This window comes from Ictidomys tridecemlineatus, chromosome 9, assembly GCF_052094955.1.
Source record: "Ictidomys tridecemlineatus isolate mIctTri1 chromosome 9, mIctTri1.hap1, whole genome shotgun sequence".
NCBI classification, from domain to species: Eukaryota; Metazoa; Chordata; class Mammalia; order Rodentia; family Sciuridae; genus Ictidomys; species Ictidomys tridecemlineatus.
Genome location: NC_135485.1, coordinates 10,460,404 through 10,477,581, shown reverse-complemented (window position 1 = coordinate 10,477,581; position 17,178 = coordinate 10,460,404). Strand labels below are relative to the sequence as shown.

Sequence of the window (17,178 nt, the reverse complement as noted above, 5' to 3'; positions counted from 1 at the left end):
TAGAGAAACGGGGGGGTAAATAAGAAAATGTCTTTTGAGGGATACTAAAAAGTATAGAGGCAAAGCCCTAACAAAAGAGCAGAAAATAAAAGAGAGGGGAAAAATCAAAGAGAGAGGGTAACAGGGAGGGAAGGAAAGAGAGAGAGTTCTGTTAAGGACTTTGTCTATCAGTCGGTTCCATTAAGCATTTTTCCTATTTCCTTAGCACAGACGGTATAAGCCATCTGTGTCCCAACTAAGACAGTGCCTGGGAGGGTATTGTCAGACTAGATTCATAAGCCAGATTATACACTTACCCTAGGCAATTACCAGAATGTCTTTGACAGTTTTGTTCAGCACTAGTTCACAGAGTTGTTTTAGGTATGTACGTAGGAACTTACTGATTGAACCCAGGGGCCTTCTACTGCTGAACTATGTCCCCAGCACTTTTTTTTTTTTTGAGAGAGGGTTTCATTAAATTGCCTGGGTTGGCTTTGAACTTATGATCCTTCATACTCAGTCTCCCGAGTAGCTGGGAGGCAAGCCCAGCTTGTTTTACCTAACATTAATAGTTTTCGGATAGTACTTATTATGTGTACTTACTATGAACACTTCAAATATATGAACTTGCTTAATCCTTCTAAAAAATTTATGAACTAGGTATTATTACCCTCATTTCACATAAGATGAAACTGAGGCACAGAGAAGTCCTTTAGCTTGTCCAAGGTCCTACAACAAGTATTAGGCAAAACCAGGAACTTATCTCCAGAATCTGTTTTGAGCCACTGCTGGCTTACCTCGCCAGTCAACAAATGGCACATGGTAAGATTTGAACTAAACAGGGACACTCCAAGGCAAGGTTCTTTCTAACCTCCTTCTCCTCTATCTTTTTCTCAACGTTGGACCTCCATGTTGTCAAGAAACTATAATGGAGATGCCTGGGTGAACACACCTTTCTGGCCCTCCTGGCATTAAGTCAGGGAGCAGTAAACACATCCTCCCCATATTCTCTGCCTATCCGACTCCTCCCGATTCTTTGAGCCCTGGAGGGTTGAACAGGCTAAGCCGAGAATGGGTCTCCCAGGGGGCGAGGAGAGGCAAAGAGACCCAGGGACCTTCTTCAGGCCAGTGATGCGGGTTTTTCCTTTCTCCCGCTAAGCCTGGTCTTAAGATGGAGGGATGGCACCAGGGTTCTCTCCCGCACCCTCCCTGCCGGCCTCAGCCCGGGCTCCCCGCAGCGTCGGGTCCTGCCGCTCCCTGCGCGGGCCACACGTTCCCGTAGACCCCAGCCCGGTTAGCTCGACCGTGGGCGGGAACCAAACCCAGGCCGGCGCCTGGCAGGTGGTGAGGGCCGCGCAAGGGAACCTAGGCCGGTCAAGGAGGGCACGGTCGCGCGCAGGCCGAGGGGCTTCGCGCTCCGGCGCCCAGGTGGCCTCCGGGATCCACTGAAGTCGTGGTGCGGGGCTGCTGGGCCTCAAGGCTGGCGGGCACCCCCGAACGTCACCTCCTCGCTTCATACAGTGTTTTTAGGACGCGACACAACGGGGAGAAGGCTTAGTTTCTTCCTGCGACACACGAAGAGGACAAGAAACGGGTGGGGAGGCGGGAGGTGGAAGCCACGAGCCTACGCGCGCGGTCACGTGGGCCGCAGGGACCGCATGGCGGCGGCCCGCGCGTTCCCGCGCCCTCGCCGGCCGGGCGGCCCGGGCGCGCGCGCCGACGGGGCGGGCGCATGCGCAGGGGGGCGCGCCGCCTCTGCCCCGCGGCGAGGGTGTCTATGGAGAGGCGGCGGCCGCGGCTGCTGAGGCGGAGGCTCAAGCAGCGGCGATGGCGCCCTTCCCTGAAGAAGTGGACGTCTTCACCGCCCCGCACTGGCGGATGAAGCAGCTGGTGGGGCTCTACTGCGACAAGGTAACGGAGCGCGGGGCCTGCTGCTCGCGGGCGGCGCGGCAGGCGGCGAGCCGCAGGCGGGTCCCCGAGGCGGCCTGGCCTGCGCGGCGCCCGCAGCCCCCGGGGCCGCCGCCTCCTGCGCAGCTGTCAGCTCTGCGCGGCCCCCGCGCCCCTGACCTCTCGGGAGTTGCCCCCAGCCCTGCCGCGGCCTCCGACGTGCCCTCGGGGCGCGCGGCGCCGCCCTACCAGGCGGCGCCCTCCTGCCCGCGGGCCTGGCGCGCGGAAGGGAGGGCGCCGCCCGCCGCCAGCCCCTCGGAGAGCGGGGCTGCGAACTCCCTGGACCCTGGCCGGCCGGCGCGGTGGGCTGCCGGTCCGCGTGGGCAGGCCGTTACTGCAGTTTCCCCGCCCGCGATCCCCGCCCCCGGCCTGTTCGGGCTCCCCGCGTCTTTGCAGACACCCGTGCATCCTTGTGCAACTCGGGCTTCCTGGCTCTGCAGGCAGCGTCTCCCAGCTCCCCCTGCATTTTCCCTCCTGGCTGTTCGCGGGTTGGGTTTGGGAGAAAAAAAAAAAAACCCTGTTTAGGAGCTAGTGGACCTTCATTCTTCATTTATGGTTCTTGTTTTCTCCGCAACTTTTATTGCCCCGGATATATACTCCATGTAGAATTTGTTACAAGACAGCTCTTCTCTGTTGGAATTCTTTGCGTTGGCTCAAAAAAAGGGGGGGGGGCTCGGGAAAAGTTGGTTTGACTGTGGGAACCTTTTCAGACACTTAATTGGTGCAGCCAGCGTAAGCTGGAGAAGCACTTTTGTGGAGGTAACTCAGGTCCTTTTGCTAATGACTAAGTTAAAATTCTCACATTTGTCAATTTATGTTGGGGAAAGTCATATAGATAGCCTTAAAACTTGGGGCAGTCTTATTTCTTGTAGAAATGAACCAAATAAATAGAACTTAAACGTATTGCTTAAGGATAGAAATCAACTTTTATGAATTTTCAGAAAATATGTAGCATTAAGCAAACAGAGGTTGTTAGCCCAGAAAGGCGGCTGGAGGATGCCCAGAGTGTTCATTGCTAGGCCACACTCAAGACCAGCAGTTGAAAGAGGTAAGGTTGAGTTTCAGATCTCAGCACAAACATCTCTTGCCCCACAAACATCCTCTCCTCCTCCCCCTTCATTTTGAAAATTAAAAAAAAAAATACCCAATTCAAGTGTTCAAACACTAGGACTGGCTAGGATAGTGATCAACAACTTGGTTGTCTATTAAAATCACCCAGAAAGCTGTGAAAATCCTGATATTCAAACCACTGAAATTAAGATCTCTGAGAGTGGAACCATAAGTGTAATTTAAATCTCTCCAGGTTGAGTGCAGTGTGCAGACCAGGGTCAGAACTACTTATCTAGGAGACTCTTGAGGAATGGAGAAGTCTTTCAGCAAATGTGAATTTTTCAGTTGTCTGTTTCTATCTTTCCTGTCTTTTCAGTTTTGTTCTAACAGTTTCCTTTAATTGCAGGAAAGAAAAATGGGGAGGTTTTCTACTTTCTCAGAAATCATAAAGGGAAGTTATGATTTTCTCTGCACAGTTTTCTCTCCAGTTTATATTAAAGGAGATAGTTAAGGGGTCACCTGCTATTGTGTGGAAAATTTTGTGCATGTATACATTTTTCTAGGAGATGTTTACTTTTTTTTTTTTTCAAATTTCCAAATAATTGTGACCTTCCAATAATCACTATTCATTTATTTGATGACAAGACTATCCAGTCTTAATTTTGTTTGTTTTGCCGTGCTGAGGCTCTGAGAGCCTCCTGAATGCTAAGGCAAGCACTGTATCACTGAACTACATCTTTAGTCCTAGCCTTATTTTAACAGTTTGAAGATGTTAGTCATCATTCTTGTGGCTCTTTTCCTGGTGATTGAGAACATTTGAGCAAATTTTGAAAATGAAGTTGCCTTTTCTAAAAAAGCAATATTTGAGTCAAATAAGATTCTTACTTGTTCCCTCTTGCATAACATGTTTAATAAAGCATTTTCAATTTTATATAGCGTTAAGTTAAAATTTTCAGGAATTTATCCCCGTTACTGTGAAAAAATTATCACTAATTCTAAATTGATTACATACAGTTAATAAGATTATTATATGTGTTTATTAAGATTTAAAAGTCCAGTTTTCTGCAGGGTGACCAAGGTAATTTAGAAAAGAAAAAAAAAACGCATAGGAATTCGACATCATCATTTCTTTTTGATTCTGTTAACCAGTGGAAATCTCTTCTAGGATGTCCTTTCTGAGCAAGAGTGGGAAAATATGTATTTTGGTTAAATGGTCTTACAGAATTAAGAATGTGTTGCTTTTTATTTGTCATTGCAAGTTTTACCATTACCATCCCTTGGTTGTGTAGAACAAGGATATCAAGTCCATATAGCCTGCAATAAAACTATCCCAAATGAGAATGACATTTTTTTATGGTCAAACTAAAAAGCTATAAATTATATTTCACTATATTCTAAATTTTGACTCTGTCCATGTGGTATCCATAAAGAAGTCAGTTTTTTTTTTCAGCATTGAACTTTTTTAAAGTATGGTATATTTTAGAAGCAACCATTTGTTTACAAACATTAAATCAGTTATTTCTGTGCTTAGACTAATTTACTTAGAAAATTTCTTCTCATTTTATGGGTCATGTTAATATTGCTATATAGTACCTAATTTAATATTTTGCTCATGAATTTTCTCTTTTATAGAGATTTAAGGATAGGTTTTTCACCTTGGTCATCTTGACAGTGCTTTGGAGTAGATAAAGGCAGGGAGTACTTTGTTTTATATCTGGGGATTTGTAGGCCTAGATTAAATAGGCCGAGTTATGAAAGCAGTTAGTTATAGATCCAGATGGAAACCCAGGTCAGGATTAGGACTGTAGCTTAATTTTCTTCATGTGAAACCATAATGGTTACTGATGTTTTTGGTAGTAGTCTGCTGAGAGATGCTAATTAACTGATCCAGATTGGAAGGATTTTAGTAAAAATTTGCATTGATTGATATCCTTTCCCCATTTCACTCCAATTCCTGTCTTTTCTTGAATCCTCTAAACTTCATTACTTCTGTGAGTATGGAATTTCTACTTGTCAGTCTTGCTTGTAGTAACTTGTTGGTTATTGAGATGTGGACACTATTCTTAAGGACTTCACAGTTTAATATGTATTAACAACTGTGCTAGGATGAAATCCAAGCTGGGAATCATGGGAACAAAGAAAGGCTGTATAGTCAGTTCTGTGGTAAAGTATCAGAAATGGTCTATTTGAATTGATTTCTGAGAACAAAATGGGTAGAATTTATAAGGATGTGGTTAGTGCCAAGGTTCCCAGACTTATATGTAAATCAGTTATAAAAATGGAAGTGGGGGGCTAGGGATGTGGCTCTCCTGGCATGCGTGCAGCCTGGGTTTGATCCTCAGCACCATAGACAAAAGATGTTGTGTCCACCGATAACTAAAAAATAAATATTAAAAAAAAGAGAGAAAAAAATAAAAATGGAAGTGGTGGAGGTTTTAGGGAATGCTTGAGTTTTTCAGGTAAGTATATTAAAAATGCTCTGTACTTTAGCAGTGTATATAAAAGAATATTTTATGATAAAAACTCTAAGGAAACTCAGAATAATGAATATATTATTTGTTTTAATAGTATGAATATCTTTTTGACCAGTTTTTCTTAATTTTCTGCATATCCATAAAACAATTGACATTTGGGAAGGTTGGTTTAGTGGAGAGGATATTGAGTTGAGAGCTGGGAGAGGAAGGAAGAGAGAATTTAATGAGTTCTTACTACATGCTGATGTCATTTCTCTTAATCCTCATAAGAACCCTGTAAGACAAGTATTATCCCTCAATTAAAAATGAGGAAACAGTCTTAGTGGTTAAAATAACTTATCCAACCTGTTCAGGTAGTAATTAGTAGAGCCTGAATTTTAATCTTAGAGTCTTTTCCCCCTCTTCTGAAACCTGTGTTTTCTGCATTATGTCACTGGTTCTGCTGCTTATTACTCTTATGATTTTATGCAGAACAGTTAACCTGTGGATCATTATTTTTTCCATCAGTGAATAAATTTGACCAGATAAAACTAAAGTTATTTTTATTCTCTCTCTCTCTCTCTCTCTCTCTCTCTCTCTCTCTATTTATTTATTTTTGTGGTGCTGGGGATTGAACCCAGGGCTTTGTGTATGTGAGGCAAGTACTTTATCGACTGATCTATATCCCCAGCCCCAGTTAATACTAAAGTTTTTATTGATCATAAAATATATATATATATAAATATATATATATATGTGTGTGTGTGTGTGTGTGTGTGTGTGTGTGTGTTTTGTTTGGCCATGTAGACAGAAAGTAAAAACGTACTTGGGTAGTAATGTTTTGGTTTTCATTATATATTTTCATACCTATTTTCAAACTTACCGGCTTTAAGTGATACAACACTTGAATTGGTTTCAAGCAAGGTTGTTATATTTTAGTTGTAGAGTGCCTGAGACAGTTATAAATTTAAATATATGGAAGAGACCACATGACTGCTACTGTTGTTAATTGTATGTGTTCTGTCTCATATATTTAAGGGTTGTATCACTGTAAGTCATTGTTTTTCATAATATGTCCTGTGACCTTCTAGTACATTGTAAGTTGATTTGAGGGTCAGAAACAGCATTAAACAAGGGGAAAAGTAAATATGAGTTCAATCACAAATTAGTGAAATATCATGTCCCCAAATCTGTTTGAACTGTTTGTGATATCTGTGTATCTGGTTTGTACTGTATTATATGCTGAAGGTCACTGAAAACAGTGTTTGAAAAAAAATATTTGTCTTGAGCAGTATTTCTCAAGTGAAGCACTTTTGACATTCTGGACCAGACTGTGGGCATGGGGGTTGTCCTCTGCATTGTAGGATGTTTTGGCTGCATTTCTGGCATTTATCCACTAGATGTCAGCCTCATTTCTCTAGTCGTGACAGACAAAACATCTCTAGACCTTGCTCTTTATCATAATCCTGTGGGGCAAAATTACCCCTGTAGTGAGAACTTTTGCTTTAGAGTAAATATTCTTCTATTTGCTTCTTTGTATCTGTAAAGATAGCTTTATGATTGGGACAAGCATCATCTCTTGTGGAAAGAACATAGGTATTAAAGTCCTAGAGACCTGATCTCTGTTTTGTTTACTGTATAGTTGTATAATTTGGGATAAATTATTTCTGTGAGTCTCAGTTCTTTATTCTATAAAATGGGGATTACAGTACTTCCTTCTAGTTTGTTTTAAGAAGTAAATTTAAAAACGTGTTATAGTGCCTATTAGAGGCCTCAGCATGTTCTAGAAATTATTAGTATTTAGGGTCCCCTTCCAACCCCCAGTCAAGTCTATATGTATGAATACCTTCGTGGAGACAGAAATTTGAAAAAAAGTTTATATAAATAGATTTTTAAAGAGTTATATTATGTCTTCTGGTTATTATTTTAACTGCTATATCTACTAATTTTCAGTAACAGGTTAAAAACATTTGCACTTTTCATGAGGAGAAAAACTGATGTGGGTAGTATTTTTAAAGACTCCTTTCATTTTCTTTTATTGTTATTTTTCCTTCTTGTCCTACTTATTCACAAATCGGCAAACGTGTCGAGGATTTAACACAAATGAAACTCTTATATCTTCCATCTATTGTGTAAACTTTTTTCCCTTCAAGAATGTGACTTTTTATCTGGTGATCATTTTTCCATCTTTATTGAAGCATAATTAATTAATTAAAATTGTAGACATTCAAAGTATACAACTTGATGATTTGATATGAATATACATTGTATAATTACCAAAATTAAATTATCAACACATCTGTAACCACAAATAGTTACTCTGTGTGTGTGTAGGGGGGATGATGATACTTAAGATTTACTCTTTCAGCAGATTTCAAGTAAATGATACAGTAGATACCGTATTATTCCTTTTTTTTTTTTAATGGTGCTAGGGATTGAACCCATGGCCTTGTGCATGTGAAGCAAGCACTCTACCAACTGAGCTATATACCCAGCCCCAGTATTATTCCTTAAAACTGAAAATTTGTGCTCTTTGACCAACATCTCTATCATTTTCTCCATCCCATGGTCCTTGGCTGTGACCATTCTATTTCAGTGGTTCCATTTTTTAAAGTTCCACATATAAATAAAATCCTAAAGTATTTGTTTTTCTGTTTCTGGATTATTTCCCTTAGCATAATGTCTTCCAGGTTCATCCACGCTTTTGTAAATGCCAGGGTTTCCTTTTTTTAAACCTGCATTCTTTTTTTGATACTGGGGATTGAACCCAGGGCCTTGTGCATGCTAGGCAAGCACTCTACCACCCAGCGTCCAGGCTGCAGGGTATGGCTAAATTGCTGTATGTGTGTGCATGTGTGCGTATATGTGTATATGTCTATGTGTAATCACATTTTCTTTATTTGTTCATTTTTTGGCAGGCACTAATGTTGTGTATCTTTTTTTTTAATAGTTGTTGATAGACTTTTATTTATTCATAAGCGGCGCTAAGAATCGAACCCAGTGCCTCACACATGCCATGCAAGTGCACTTCTGCTGAGCCACAGCCCTAGCCCCTGTTGTATATCTTGACAATTGTGAAAAACACACTAATGAACATGGGAGTGCAGATATCTCTTTTATATACTGATCTCATTTTCTTTGGACATATACCCAGAAGTGCTGGATCATATGGTAGTTCTATTTTTTTTTTTTTGGCAAAATTCCATCCTATTTTCCATAATTGTGGTACCAATTTTTTAAAGGACTTCTAATGATACTTTTATTTTCGACCAAATACAGAAATAATAGCAGAAAAGCCCTATAGGGCTAGTTGATGTTATCCTCTGTGTCTCTTTGAATCTATTAGTATATTAATAACTGATAATTATAGTATATCTGTAAATTCATAATAATATATTATTAAAATATGAATAACATCAACACCATAGTAATATATTATGAAGTCATCCACAGGAACCTTATCAGTTAGTTAATATAATTAACCCAATTTTTCAGATGAAGAAACTGAGGTACGGATATTTAGTGACTTGCTGGCAGAATCAGTTCACCATCTGGCTCCAGAGTTAATTGAGCCACTATTTAACCACTATGCTGAATTGAGCCTATAATATGAGTCATTTTACATGTCCATTTGCTTCTCAGTTTGTAGCATTAAAAACTGGTTTTTACCTTATTCTATTTCAAGTCTTAAGAGAATTTCCAATAGTCTAATGAGAAGTTTTGCAAAATTTTTTTGCATGTCTTTTTTAAGATTTTATCTTAACTCATGTGAGTGCATTTATTTTTTTTGCCATTTAAAAATCAATTAATGCTTTGATTTATGTCATATTTCTACTATTAAAATTTTTGAAGGTATTTTCATTTATGTAAAATGACACAATAGTGATTACACCAGTTATCTACTAATGCATTTTGTTGTGATCTTGTGTGGCATTTCTTAGTATTCTTAAAATCTGCAGAGTGGATTTAACCAAATTTGCTGTGCATGTTGTTTTTTTATGGCTCAACAGCTAAAAGTTGCCTTTGAATTGTTACTTAGTTGAAAAACCAAAGAAAATTATATGGAATTTCTAATTTTATTGTCCATTAATACAAAGTTTTATGGAAATATAGCCCATAATCATTTGCTTACATATTATCTGAGTATTTCTGTGCTATAGCAGCCTAGTTAAATTGTTGATACCAGAATATCTGCCCTAAAAAGGTAAAATATTTACTCTTTGCCCCTTGACAGAAAAAGTTGACAATCTCTGTTTATTATGTATTATGGTTAATTATTCATTGTATTATTTCCCTTCACTAGACTATAAATTCCATAAATTAAGAAATCTTCATTTTGTTCACTCATGTATCTCAAGTACCAGGAACAGTTGTTGGCTCATATAGCTGCTTAATAAGTATTTAAATAGTGTAAGAAATGCATGAATTTATAAAATGAATGTCTAATTTTCAAAATGATGATAACTCATACTTAAGTATCACACAGCTATTTGGAGTACAGATATTTTGTTCCCATCTAACACCAAGAAGAAACTGACATTACAGGGCTGGGGATGTGGCTCAAGCGGTAGCGTGCTCACCTGGCATGCGTGCGGCCCGGGTTCGATCCTCAGCACCACATACAAACAAAGATGTTGTACCCGCTGATAACTAAATAATAAATATTAAAATTCTCTCTCTCTCTCTCTCTCTCTCTCTCTACCTCTCTCTCTCTCTTAAAAAAAAAAGAAACTGACATTACAAGAAAAAGTAATTTACAAGGGTTAGATAGCTAAATAAATGGTAGAACTGGAATCTGATCCTAGGTTCTCTAAAAATGACTTTTAATTTTCAGGCAGGATCTTACTAAGTTGCTGAGACCGGCTGAACTTTTGATTCTCCTTCTTCAGCCTCCCAAGCTATTGGGATTAGAGGTGACTTTTTTGGTGGGACTGGGTACTGGGGATTGAATTTATGGGCACTTGACCACTGAGCCACTTCCCCAGCCCCGTTTAATATTTTATTTAGAGACAGGGTCTCACTGAGTTGCATAGTCCCTCAGACTCTGGAGCTGCTGGGATTACAGGCATGTACCACCCACAGCTGGCTACAGGTGACTCTTAATGCCTAGCCCATACTGCCTTTTGTGTAATATACTTAGTTAATTCTGTTATGTATAATGGAACAATTTTGCTTTAGGAGTTTGTGAGTTGACTTTTTTGATCCTCTGTCTTAAGACCACAATTCCTGCCAAGAACAGATAATAAAACAGCTTAGATTGGTGCTCCATTTTAGGAATATTAGGTCAGATTTTAGAAAGCAAGTCTAGCAATTATTGGTCAGTAGCATTTCTCCTTTCATTTATCTATCTGTTGTATCGAACCTGATCAGGCTTCCCCTATGGCACTGTACCATGAAGCTACATCCCAGCTCCCCCTTTTTTTTCCTTGTATTTTGAAACAGGGTCTTGCTAAATAGGGCTGCCTCCAATTTGTGATCCTCCTGTTTAACCTTCCAGTTCACTGGGATTAAAGGAGTGTGCCACAACTCTGGCAGATTTCCACATTGAAAATAAATTTTGAAATAGAATTGATACAGTGGAAGGTAGATTATTTAATATAGGTAATGGAGGGTTTGAGTGTTACTTTGAATTTTAACTTGAAGCAATTTTCTTCATAATTCTCTTATTTTATTTATTTTTGCATTACAATTCTTAATACACCTTTATACCACAATTTATCATAACTCTGTATTTAAGGTATGTTGACACCAAATTCACATCTTCATACATGTATTTTGTATAACATAATTTGTATATTTTAAATATTAGAATTTAATTTGCTACTAAGTGTAAAAAGTTAGAATTATCTTTAATACACATTTTTTGTTGAATATTAGAATTAAAGAAACTTAGGATGTGTGCATTTCTTCATATTTTTATTGATTTGTATTTTTCCTTCAAATGGATTTACTTTACTCATATTCTGGTGAGCTAGGTTTCCACATTACACTATTATCATACCATAAATTTTGAAAGTAATATTTATTAAATGAGATGATTTCTTAATTAGTTGTTAAGTATTTGAAACAGTTTTCTCTCTCTTTTTTTTTTAATCCCCAAAATTATCTACAGGTATTTTGTTCCCATTTAACACCAAGAAGAAACTGACATTAAAAGAAAAATTATCTAGTAATGTTCTAATAGTTCAATATTTTATTCTTGCTTAGATCAGTCTCATCTTGATATTAAAATTAAAAAAACTATAATAAAATGTTTTTTGATTTTTAAATTGCAAAAGTTTAATAGCATAAAGAACATTGAAAAAAAATATTTACCACATTCTCCTAATGTAATTCTCTTAATATTTACCACATCTCTATAATGTATCTGCCTGTGTTTATTATAAAATAATGGAATTTTAAGTTTGGAAGGGATTGAGTCAGATCCTTTTTAAAGAAACTAAGTAATTTGTGTGTGCATTATTTTTTTTATATCAAATCCTTAAGATTGCAAACCATTTGGGAGCTGGAGAGGAAAAAGTAAAAGAAAGGTGGTGTGTGGGGGGTATCTCATGATAATCAGACCAGTAGAGTCGGAAAGGGAGGAAAAGGGGAAACACTGGGGAATGATATTGGCTAAATTATATAGTTATTTTGTGTGCATGTATGAATTTGTAATGATGAATCCCACTGTTGTATACAACTATAATGCACCCATAAAAAAATGGGAAAAAAAAGAATGCAAACTAACATCTTCCTGGCCTAGTATACTTTTTAATCTTACCATTATAACTTATTTATTAATGAATTTCCTTTATTTGTACTTTAATATAACCAAATGCAAGATAAATATCTTTATGTGAAAAGTAAATGGGAACACATTTGAATATTCTTTATTGGTACATTGTTACATATTTGTATGTATTTATTATGTCTTCTTTTTAACTTTTTATTTAGCTTTCTAAAACCAACTTTTCCAACAACAACGATTTCCGTGCTCTTCTGCAGTCTTTGTATGCTACTTTCAAGGAGTTCAAAATGCATGAACAGATTGAAAATGAATACATTATTGGTTTGCTTCAACAACGCAGCCAGACCATTTATAATGTACATTCTGACAATAAACTCTCTGAGATGCTTAGCCTCTTTGAAAAGGGACTGAAGAATGTTAAGGTGAGTTGCAAAAATAGGTATATAACTTAAAATTTATGCCATTTTGTTATGTCATTGGCAAAACCTGTTAGCAATTTGTAGTAAATGCTATGATGTTAAAGGAAAACTATAATCTGCCTTTTTAATCATTTGTTAAAGATGGCTATGAAGGCTTTTTCATTAGGGATAACTGCACTAGGGGCTTGCAGTAAGGAAGAGATCTGACTCAACTGCAGATACAAGAATAAGTTGGAGTTTATAGCCAGGAAGCAAGGTGGGGGTCAGTGGAGGAAAAATGATCAGGAGAATTCTTGCTATGTCAATTCTACAGGATTTTTACTGAAAGCAGGCCAGGGTGGTAGGAGACTGAGGGTAGAGGGATGAGGAATTTGATCAGATACTGAGGTGGTCAGATACCAAGGATAGAAGAGTTTTGATAAACTGACTAAGCAGGATTTTTACTAAAGGTGTACTAAGAGGGCCAAGGACAGAGTCCAAGGTCAGGTCTAATTGAGAAGAAGGCTCAGAAGAGCTTGGTTAAGTTTTATTAGAGTCTGTCAATTATGACTTTATTACTATTTAATAAAACATTTAAATGATGTCCCTTACTTAGTTTTAAAGTTGTTTTCTTGAGTGAAATATTATCATAAAATTGTTATATTCTGTTAACATTTGCTAAATTCTTAAAGGAAAGCTATCAACCCAGGCACTGGTGACTCAGGGAAAATTGTTACTTAGAATGAATAAACATTTCAGCTTTATAAATTTCATTTATTTTAAAATTGAGTGCTGGGGATGTAGTTTAGGATAGTGCTTGGCTAGCATTTGGGAGGTTTTGAGTTTACACCCTAATTCCACAAATAACAACAACAAAAACATCAAAACAACAAAAATTGCCAGCTATAACATTTATTATATTTGATTTTCCTAATTGTAGGAAACAGGGTGGTTAAATATGATAATGTTGGTTGTATAATATAAAATTAAAGGCACTGAGGATTGAACCCACTAGTGCTTTACCTTTGAGATATATCCTCAGCTTTTTTTTTTTTAATTTTAATTTTTAAATTTTGAAATAGGGTCTCACTAAGTTGCCTAGGCCCTTGTGAAATTGCTGAGGCTCACCTCTACGATCTCCAGCCTCAGCCTCTCCAGGTGCTCTAATTATAGGCATGTGACACTATGCCCAGGAAATTAAAGGCATTTTTGAGTATAGTTTAGGATAGTACTATAGAGAAATTTTCATCTTAATTATATTTATGTATTGTAGGATATTTAAAATTTGATCTGAGTTTATTTCCCTTCTGGTTCAGTGAAGCATAGGTTTAAACTACCGTGTGTCCGTCACTTAGATTTTGTTCTAGAAAGACTGTTTTGCAGCAGGGTAGAGGATGGATTGAAGGAAAGAAGCCTCAAGTAGGAAGAATACTATAAAAAAAAAAATTTATTCTGATAGTCTCTGAAACGATATTTAGTAGCTACTTATTGGGGAGATGGGAGATTGGGTAGGGTACAGAATAGTAATGAGAGATTTATTTTTCTATTAAATAGTCCTTTGTACTTTCTGAATATTATATCATACTCATGTATTATCTAAAGTAGTGTCTAATGGAAATAGAGAAGAGGGAACAGATTTATGTAGGGAATGGGACTGATAGAATGTAGTGATAAGGAGCTAGAAAAGATAAAGAGAAGATAAGTGATTATTGACCCTGTCTTTCTAGGGTAGTAGAAGAGGGTTCTATTTGAATTGTTTATATAATCTAAGTGGGCATTTATAGGAGGAAGGTGAGGCCTGGGCAGATTTAATGGGTAAAAGAGTGATCTGGTGTAGAAAAACAAATTTAGTAGTTAGAGCAAGTAAGTAGAAATGGAAGCCATGTGGACAAGCTTAAGGAACATGTGTAAAATTCCAAGAAAATATGACATTGAATTAAATATTGGGGAGCAGTTGAATGAATTAGCTCAAGAAAAAGGATGAAATATTCTCGCATTTTTCAAATTTCATTATTTTGTGATTTGAGAGGCCTGATACAGAATAGATGGATAAGTTACAGGGAGATACGATCTCAGTTCATGAGAGGAAGAACTTTTTAGTGTTGTCCAAAATTAAAACGATCCACTTCAAGATGTACTGAGTCTCTTGCCTTTAGAAGTTTTGGTACTAATGTATATGAGCTCTGTCAGCATAACATAATAGGTATTTTGAATTTTTTTAGTGGAGAATATGTCAGATTACTTTAAAGGGATTCTATAATGATGAAGTCCACCATGTCCTTGTGGACTACTTGTAGATATATTTAAGAAAACTAAACATGAAAATTATGTAACTTCAGAATCAAATTAGTGGAAGTTTTAAGCAGATACTTGTTACTTTTAGAGTTTTAAGTGATATTTTTAAAGAGAAATAGGAGATCAATTACATTACTAAAAATTTCAAATCTTTTTATTTGGTGGTGCTGAGGTTTGAACCCAGGACATCGTACATACTAGATAGGTGCTCTTCCATTGAGTTATACTCCTAGGCCTAAGGTCCTGTGATGATCATAAAAGTACAGAGGCCACTGTGCTGTTTATCTGTTTTTTTTTTTGCTTGTTTCTTTGTTTTTTTGAAGTTTTATGTTGAATTAACTTCTTGGGATCAGGTGCAATGTAAATAATGAAGCAGAATTTTTGTTGAAATACAATATTTTTGTTTCCAGAATGAATATGAGCAGTTAAATTATGCAAAACAGCTGAAAGAGAGATTGGAGGCCTTTACAAGAGATTTCCTTCCTCACATGAAAGAGGAGGAAGAGGTAAGTATAATTTTTTTCCATTGAGATTAGATTTACAAAATTTTAAAAATATTTTACCATATTTTCTTCAAAATATTACATAGGAAGATATGTCCAGTTGATGGAGAGAAGCCTCCAGTTGATGAGAAGTTTCTACTTCCTTTGGGAACTGGAACCCAAGGGAAAAAAATGCATCTGTTTTAAAATCCTCATGAAGGCTATTGCTTTTACAGAATGTGTTTTCATATGTACTATGGCACTGTGTTAAGTGTTGATGATTTTTTGTGTCACCTTAATATTTTTGCAGAACATTTAGAGAATTCTGGAATTTTTTGAGTATTTTCTATGTGCTAAGTAGAAAGAGTTTTTAGAGTTTTTTGTTTTGTTTTGGTAGTAGAGTAGTAATTAAATGATAGTCTTAAATTTATCTTCTGCCTAGTACACATGTATTACAATATCATTGATTGAACCAGCAGAACATATTCTATTCTTTTTCTAATATGGGATGAATGTCAATATAATATACAAAGAAAGTAATTATTTTTTTCAACTACAGTTACTGTAGTGATTATCAGTATGGTTTTACCTTATAATCAATTAGCAATAATAATAAAATAATAATAATAAAAACCCACCTACATCTTAAGCCCATTCCAGACCAGTTAAATAAGGTGGGAGGCATGGCATGGATCTTTTTTCAAGGTTCCCCAAATCATTATAACATGAAGTCAGTGTTGAAATCACTGAGTTACTAGAGCAGTGCTTTAAACCTGTGATACCTATTAAAACTAAGTGGAACTAAAAGAAAACCTTGATTCTGTGTCTGAGTATTATAATTCTATAAATATATCTATAAATCTCCATGCATAATTAGCAAGAAAACCAACATAACGAAAAAAAAAAAAAACAACAACAAAAGAAAACTAAAATAATGATTAGAGGAAACATCTTTAAAGTCCTGAAACATTATTGACTATCTCAAGGTCTCAGTAGTGTTCTGACTTTTATGATTCTAGTATTCAGGGTATCATTCTCATTTGAATAAGAAACCCTGTTTGAAAACCTTCTTGTCCTAATGTTTCAAAATTATTTAAGGTCTGACTTATTAGTTGACAAAACCATAGAAGGATATCTTAGGGGATATTCTTTTCAGTTTGGGGATAAACTGACTTAGTGATAATAACTAAAATTTTTATCTTATTAAAATATAAAACTGTAATACTACACTTGAGTCAATAATAATTTAAAAGGTATAGAGTAAAATAAAACCAAATATTTTTCCTAATGGATGAATGTTTTAGGTTTTTCAGCCCATGTTAATGGAATATTTCACCTATGAGGAACTTAAGGACATTAAAAAGAAAGTGATTGCACAGCATTGCTCTCAGAAGGATACCGCAGAACTCCTTAGAGGGCTTAGCCTATGGAATCAAGCTGAAGAGCGACAGAAGTTTTTCAAATATTCTGTGGATGAAAAGTCAGACATAGGTGAGATTCATTTGTTTGTTTATTAATTAGTACTGGGGAGCGAACCTAGAGGGGCTTTACCACTGAGCCACATCTCCAGCCCTTTTTATTTATTTAATTTTTCTCAGCCCTTTTTATTTTTTGAGACAGGGTCTCACTGAGTTGCTTAGGGCCTTGCTTAGTTGCTGAGGTTGATCTTGAACTTCTGATCTTTCTGCCTCAGCCTCTGACTCGCTGGGATTATGGGCATGAGCCATCATGTCCAACCTGAAATTTGTATATTTAAATAAAGAACAGTTTACTAGTTCAGAGCCACTGGCATCTTGCTATGAATTGTAGATTTTGTTTGAGGAATGATTTAAGTCAGACTTGCA

General features: G+C 37.0%; 1 protein-coding gene across 2 annotated transcripts in view; it reads left to right on the top strand.

Moving 5' to 3' along the window:
* The first annotated feature begins 1,698 nt into the window (after positions 1-1,698).
* Positions 1,699-17,178, top strand: part of Fbxl5 (F-box and leucine rich repeat protein 5) — a 43,871-nt gene continuing 28,391 nt past the window's right edge. The window contains exons 1-4 of one of the 2 annotated variants that reach the window (XM_078021065.1): positions 1,699-1,890; positions 12,366-12,581; positions 15,263-15,358; positions 16,639-16,825. In XM_078021065.1, the coding sequence (XP_077877191.1) occupies positions 1,807-1,890; positions 12,366-12,581; positions 15,263-15,358; positions 16,639-16,825 (583 nt within the window). In that variant the 5' untranslated portion in view covers positions 1,699-1,806. Of the gene's footprint in view, positions 1,891-10,327; positions 10,343-12,365; positions 12,582-15,262; positions 15,359-16,638; positions 16,826-17,178 lie in introns of those variants that run through there. The other variant, XM_078021066.1, reaches the window with a different exon arrangement.